This window comes from Quercus lobata, chromosome 8, assembly GCF_001633185.2.
Source record: "Quercus lobata isolate SW786 chromosome 8, ValleyOak3.0 Primary Assembly, whole genome shotgun sequence".
Taxonomy (NCBI): domain Eukaryota; kingdom Viridiplantae; phylum Streptophyta; class Magnoliopsida; order Fagales; family Fagaceae; genus Quercus; species Quercus lobata.
In genome coordinates, this window is record NC_044911.1 from 1,908,373 (window position 1) to 1,915,814 (window position 7,442).

Consider the following 7,442-nt stretch of genomic DNA (forward strand, 5'->3'; position numbering starts at 1 on the left):
TGAATATGATAATTGGAAATGTATTCCAGATGTATATTATGTTTGGAACATATTTGGTTCTGAATATGATAATTGGAAATTTAATCTAGATGTTTAGAAAATATTTGGTTCTAGAAAGGAATTTGAGTAATGAAACAAACATGAGAATTATATATTACTGATTGTAGGAATCCAAGATTCCATGAAAAATGAATTCTCATGCAGTAAGATTTTGCAAACCAAAGGGTTCTCTACGAATATGTTTGGAACATAGATTAGATTATGCTGTTTATAAGGTTTATTATCGGTTACAAGAGGTAGGCATTGCGGTGAGAGTGCCTTTCAACAATTAGTTTTCTGTTTCTTGAATGATTAGGATATGAATCAGGTCAAGAGGGTTGTGGCTCAGTGCACAGTCCAATTTGAGGAGAGCTCATTTCAGACTTGTTCCTATAATGATAATTTTCTACTCTGGCCATTCAATTCTCATTCTGCTCATGCAGGCATTATGCATGTTGAGGACATGGATTCCTTCACAACAATGAACTAGTGTATTCAATCAGAACAATCTTCTCAAATCTGAATTTATATTATCAAATCAATTGCATATCAATAAGAATACAAGAATGCGTTCCTCCATATTGAAGACCAATATTTATATATACAATTAGACAAACAAATTCCATTTGGACAAAAGAATCATCTTCATGACATAAGATTCTGCACAATTGTCTAACAATCCATTTTCAAGGTCACAACAACATACAGCTGACTAAACAAGCTTTTTCTTCCCTATCTTTTGTAGGCAGAGTTTTAGAAACCTTTCCACACATTGAGAATTTCATGGAAGATTTCTGCTATTAGGTCTCTATCTGCATGTTGCAAGAAGGCATTCAAATCATCTCGTATGTCAAATATCTTGCCAAACTTCACAAGATAACGCATGCAGCTGCTCTTCAGTTTTGGTAATTGATATAGAGATGCATTCTGGAGCCTCTCGAGTACATTTCTTGCATCAATATCCTCCAGAAGACTCTCATGGCAAGCCTCTTTTAAGTTGGAGATGTCATATTTATCAGCTGCACGGAGAAGTGCCAGCCGGTGGGTCAAAAAATCTTCATGTTGAATGTTACCATAAATGTAGTTGAGAAAAGCCTGGCAAGCTTCAATTGACATGTCAGAGATATCTATGGTAGACATTTCTTTCTCCTTCAAGTTATGCAAGAACATGCTACGAAAAACAGGTGATTGTGCACCAAGAACAGCACGATGAGCCCCAATGCTTCCATCAGAGGCATTAATTATAATATCCGTGTGGATGCTTTCTGTTAACATTCGACTGAGGGATGCAAGAGCTGTTGCATGAGATCGTTTCTGTGTTAATTCGTTAACCCAGATAGAGCAAGGTTCTCCTCCCTGCACAATCAATGTCATTTTGTAGGTAAGGAAGTGGCAACACTTTGATTCCAAATTCCTATGATTTACATTAATCAGTGAAAGTTTCTAAACAACCTGAGGAATTTATGTTCATTTTCTTTTAGGGCAGTTATCCTTTTCAATCAATATAATAGAATGGTAGTCAAAAATAAAATCAATAAATAGATGCTTACGCCTGAAGATGCAGTCTTCAAATCAAGGAATTCAACGTCGATGATAAATTTCCCAGTTAATGGAACCTCTATTGCCCAAACAAAATCGTCGTTGTTCTTGATTTGCTTGTCTGTTATTTCTGTATGTACATGGAAGACAAGTTAGTTTAATGTATTTTAAAGGGAAAAAATAGAGTCCAAGAAAAATTAGGGAGGTTTGAAGATACAACAAATAATGACATACCATATCTTATCCATCAAACTTTAAAGTACTTAATGTATCAATTCTACCTGTTAGTTTTATTATTATTTTAGAAGCATTAGTTTTTGTCTAAACTAGGGGACCTAAATTTCTGCAGTCTTTTTGAGAATAGGTCATAATAAGAATTGAAACAATAGGTCAGTTCTGACTTTGTTCCAATTACATGTATGGGCTTTTGTGTTTCAAATTAAACCAAGCTTGTCACTTGAGTCTCAATTCCTAAAAAGATTGATAAACATTAGCTTGTTCCCAAAGGCATTAGCTGATAGATCAAAGTAATTGATCAAGGTGTCAAAGACATCAACCTCAAAGCTCTTCCTCTCTTCTAGAAATTTATAAATTCAAAAAGAAAACTAAATTGTTATTACCTGGATGAGTCAAGGACTTCCGATCTCCTGCAGAACTGACAACTCGAATGATGAAAGATGCAATCGGGGGATTGTCTCTTGTTAGATTTGATATCTCCGGGTACAATTTAACAAACAGCAATCTATTCTTCTCCAAAGATAAATGCCTTCAATTCAAATACAAAAAAATAAAATAAAAAAACTACACCAACTTGTAATAGCACAAAAGACACAGAAGCTTTCACTCCCTCTAAATTTTCAGATACCAAACAACAGGGTGACCTTCCACTTTCTCAATTACAAGTTCATTGGGTAGGTAAAGGGCTAGAATCTTTTATTTTCTTTTGGGCTCCACTTCAATTATACATCTTTAAATTTTAACTGTCTAATTTTAAATTTAAGCTAATTGCATATGCCTTTGTTTGATGCAGCAAATACTACATAATACCCAATAACACTAAAAACACAGACAATTTTACTTTCTTTCCTTTCTTCACAAAAATTCTTAGCTACCAAACACAAGGAATTAAAACTTTTCACTTTCCTCAATTACATGCTCACTAGACAGATAAGGGGTCAGCTTCTTTTACCTTCTTTTGTGTTTCAATTCAACTATAAACCATCAAAATGCCTCAAAACTTTAATGGGTCATTCTAAATTTAAACAAATATTGCATGCTTTTGTTCAAATATCAAAATTCTATTACCATGCATAAAAGAAATTCTGAGAGAGTCTCTGAGTCTCACTTACCAATTCCACTTTCCCATTTTGAAAGGATCTGACTTGCGGTATGTGCAGGAAGCCAAGTTTTCTATCCTCCATTGAGCCAAACGTGAAGTGGTTTCAACCCTATAAGCTGAAGAATCACTCATTCTAGCAAAAGCAAGTGCCACGGTGATCTCATGGATGCAATCGAAAATACCTTCCAAGAAAAACTCTCCAGGCTTTCCCAGGTTTACTTTTTCCACAGTTATCAATCATATGGAAGAAGAACCAAACAACCAAACACACACACAAACACACTGTAACCCAGTTAGACAGACCCTTTGTCTCTTTGTACTAACTGCTAAAGTAACAGTCTTGGAAGTTAGAACAATATAGGAATAGACAATCTTTTTTTTTTTCTTTCTTGTGTTAAAGACTAAGTTTTTATTTAGTTTTGGAAAAGTAATTTTATTGGTTTCGGGAAAGCAAGGATTTTGGTGTTGGTTGGTGTTGCTTTAAGCCAATGACTGTGGAGTCTTTATAATTGGCTGACGTTTTTATTTGTTTGATTGTTTGAGATATGGGATGGTATGGTGGTGGGTTGTTGGCTTACACTGCACTACAGAACATGGGGATTGATTTGATTGGGATAGTAGTAATGGGGAGGAATGGGTTTGGTTTTGGTGCTTTGGTTTCATAGTAATTGTTTTTATTCATGATGTGGAGGACTTGAGGTGGTGGTGTAGCTTGGAAAGGAAAAGAATTTTCGTTTTCAGTCTTTGGTGCTTTGAAGCGAAGTATCTAGTTGGAGCTAATTCTTTAGGTGAGAAAAGAAACAAGAGCTTTAGGTGAGAAAAGAAGCAAAAGAGATTAAAGTCCAGAAAAAGAAAGAGAGGAAAGAGAAAAGTATCTATGTTGTTTGTAATGACCAAATTTATAATTTATCTAATATAAATTTTATTTTAATTTCTCATAAAGAATGGCCCTTGTGGAACTCATCTGCATGGGACCCTCATGTGTGATGTGTCATTAGAATTTTGTTTGTTTAGATCATAGAAGCATGATGATAAATATCTATTGATTGCTACATTGAATCATGGTGTTCAATTAATAGGTTTCAAGTTTTGAATAAAATATATATGATGTATAAATAATTGGTAGATAATATTTAACTGTTACATGCTCTAAAAGCAGTTTAATGATATTTTGCACACACTCTCACAATCGGCTTTTCTTCTTGAGTTTTTGAAAAGGAATTAATGAATGTGAGTCAAATTATGAGCAATAATGAAGGTACATAATTATTTTTAGGAATATCAAAGTTATTAATGAATGAGAATTGAATTGATGAGATCCCATACCTCATCATCATCCATCAAATTTCACTTTTTAAAGGTTTAATATTTTTTGGATTATATGGTGAGATCAACTGATCAAGCACTTGCCTCCAAGGTTGACCACATATCCACTTGATGGACTTAAATATTTTTGCCATTAGAAAGGGTTTAACTCACAATTTTTATTTTATTAAAATATTAACATCATTAAAAGAAAAGAAAAAAAAAATCATAGTGTAGTCTAGGAAGTAAAGCAATTTGTCTTGGAGGTATTGATTAGGAAGGATTGGAATCTTAGAGTTCGTTTGCTTCCCTTAAACAAATGAAACTAAGCTATTTGATTGGGATACAAAATGACAAGAAAGGAATCACTTTGTGGGACAGACCAACTAGAATCCAATTAGATTTAACATATAAGTATCCCAAATTGCAAGTAACCCCTTCATCTTTCCAACATAATGACATTTATTTATTTATTATATATATAATTCAACATAATATAATGACATCCTATCTTAGGGGTGAGTGGCCCCAATGATAAAAGGCATATGTATAGACAGTCAAAATAGGAGGCCCCACTAAGGAGATTTGGTTTTTCTTGTAATCAATAAACACTTCTTTAAGGTATCATTTTCTCTTTTCCATCATAAAACACACTCAATTCCTAAGAGAGTGTATATAGGACACTTAGTTGGGAGCATAGGTGCTCTTATGAGACACTGGGTATCTGACTGTGAGCAGCACCATCAAAAAGTGCTTTTTAAGAGCCTTTAAAGCTATTCTCAGCATAAATTCTCAAACATTTGGCAATTTTTCTAGCTACATAAATTTAAAGTTAAAAACAACAATTTACTATTATTTTTTTTCTAATAAAAATAGAGCTTTAAGATTCTATTCACTGTAATTTACCAGATGCTTAAAATGCTAAAGGGCTTTTCAATCAAGAGTACTAAATGGAAAAGTTCTATCACTAAAAATTCTACAACAAAATGGGATTTTCTTACAAACAATGCCAAACTTGAACATAATTGTCTAGCCGTTGCTTTCTAAGTAATAATGGTGTGACCTGTTGGGTCTTTTGAGCCAAGTTAGCGTAGGAGTTTTCCAAAGCCTGTTACTCCACAGTATGGCCCAAAATGGTGCACTCAGTGACTGATTTCAAAATTGGGCTAGTTCAATATGAGTTGCTAATTGAGTTTTAGGGGCTAGATGATAGAAGACCACTGGGCTGATATTAGCTTTTAGATGCTGAGGTATAAGAAAAAGATGCTCCACCCAACTCTAGCCCTATTCACCGAGGCATAAGTACTGGGTGGGCCTATCACACTAATGAAGAGAGAGAGAGAGAGAGAGAGAGAGAGAGATATGTGAGTAGATTAGAATTAGATTTAAGATTTGGAAGGTGAGGTAAACCATGCTCTTTGCTTTAAAACAAAGAGGGTTGATTTCATGGTTGAGACTTGAGATTTAATGTTTCATAAATTTTTAAGGTGAATATGATGTCTCTTGTCAACCTTAAAAATCATCAATTACCAATGTTGTTGGACATTTATTGTGTGAAATGTGTTTGGGCTAAATAACGGAAAAAGAACCTAGATATATTTTGTTCTTCCTCATTTGGTCATGTTTATTTAATTTTATTTAAAGATATGATGTGTTGCTTTAATTTTAGACAAAAAAGTAAATGAAAATATTTTATCCCACTCTTAGTGTTTCACTTAAAATGAGGCAAATTACTTATACTTCATTATAGTCAAGTCAGTCTCTATGTAGAGAGTGTTTGAATTGAAGATGTCCAAATTATCCAAGCTTTAGTTCTTCTTTTAGTTAATTTTAAGTTTCTTATCAAACAACTAATCAAAAAAGATGTTTCATTAGAAAATAGCATCACAGGAGAAGAAAAAACAAATCGACAGTCCTAACGTTTCATCTTGTATAACTGTCAATGATGGCTGTAAACTATCGACCAATCACTGTGACAACATACAACTCCAAATAAATTTTAAGTTAGCCTTTGTATTATTAAAAGAGAAAGTCCACAGATACAACAAATTTGACAAAAAATTTAAGTAGCAAATTATTACTAGTAGATAAAAAAATTGATTTTAGTGATGGATCCAAATGAAAATTAGTAGAAATTTTGCCAACTTAATTGGTGTGAAAAATGTTACCAAATTTTTAATGCATGTAACATTTCTCTTTCTATAACTTTTAAAATTTTTAGAATTACATTTCAATGATAGTGGTACCTTAAATCTAACAATGTGTCTTATGTTCAGTGTTGTTTTAACAGTATAAGCCATTGATGCAGTTGTCTAAGGCCCTGAATATAAAAAAGGCTCCAAATTTTAATTTAATTAAACCCAAATATTAGCCTATAAATAAAATAATATATATATATATATATATATATATGTATTTCAAATGAAAAACAGGAAAAAAAGAGAAATGGAAATTCTATGTTCATAATATTTTTCATAACAAATTTTAAGTAGCAGGTTGTTATTGATGGAAAAATAATAATTTCAGTGATGAGTTTAAATTAGAATTAGTAATAACTTAACATCTAGGATTTGTTGTAAAAAATAATGTGAATGTAGCACTTCTCAAAAAGAAAAGAAAATAGTAATACACAAAAAAAAAAAAAAAAAATACAACATTTTTCATAATAGTTGAGTTGGCAAAGTGTCAAATTTTTTGTGTCTATAGACTTTCTAAAATATTAATTATATGTGGTTCATGTTGATTAGTAATAATTTTGTATCTAAAACAAGATAAAAGAACTTAAATAATATTTAATTTTTTTTTAAAAGTCATATTTAAATATATAAAAGACCTCAATTTTAATTTTCTCTTTAGACCCTAAATGCATCAAGCCACCCCCTGCCTAAGTTTCAAGGGATTTCGGGGTGTTGTTATGAATAAAGAGTAAAAAACTCTACCAAAGACCAAGAAACTGCTTACTTGTATAAAAAGGATCATTAATAATAACAATGTGGATTTCCAAGCTTTTGGTGAAACCAGAGTCATAAAAAGATTCAAAACAGCACATTTCCTTAATGGCTATATCCATGCAATATTTATTTGGCAAGTCATAAAATGGTACATTTCCTGTGGACCTGTAGGCTGTAGCATACAAACAGTACATATCCAATATATCAAGCAAGAAACAACATCCAACCATTCTTTTAATCATTTAAGGATTTAATTGTACTATTCCAAT

At 32.3% G+C, this 7,442-nt stretch overlaps 1 protein-coding gene across 1 annotated transcript; it reads right to left on the bottom strand.

Moving 5' to 3' along the window:
• Positions 1 to 598: 598 nt before the first annotated feature.
• On the bottom strand, positions 599 to 3,729 carry LOC115954846 (BTB/POZ domain-containing protein At1g55760). Its single transcript, XM_031072805.1, has 4 exons — positions 2,928 to 3,729; positions 2,199 to 2,344; positions 1,590 to 1,708; positions 599 to 1,395 (listed from the first exon to the last, which is right to left on the bottom strand). Exons 1-4 carry the CDS (start codon positions 3,047 to 3,049, stop codon positions 793 to 795), a joined length of 990 nt encoding a protein of 329 aa, XP_030928665.1. The 5' UTR covers positions 3,050 to 3,729; the 3' UTR covers positions 599 to 792.
• Positions 3,730 to 7,442: the final 3,713 nt, after the last annotated feature.

Bases quoted from the DNA above. Each gene is read 5' to 3' on its own strand.
- LOC115954846 (XM_031072805.1), bottom strand. From the start codon at position 3,049: ATGAGTGATTCTTCAGCTTATAGGGTTGAAACCACTTCACGTTTGGCT. The intron at 2,345-2,927 runs GTAAGTGAGACT...TTTGAATTGAAG, and splicing joins AAAATGGGAAAGTGGAATTG to GCATTTATCTTTGGAGAAGA. The intron at 1,709-2,198 runs GTAATAACAATT...ATGTACATACAG, and splicing joins GAAGTCCTTGACTCATCCAG to AAATAACAGACAAGCAAATC.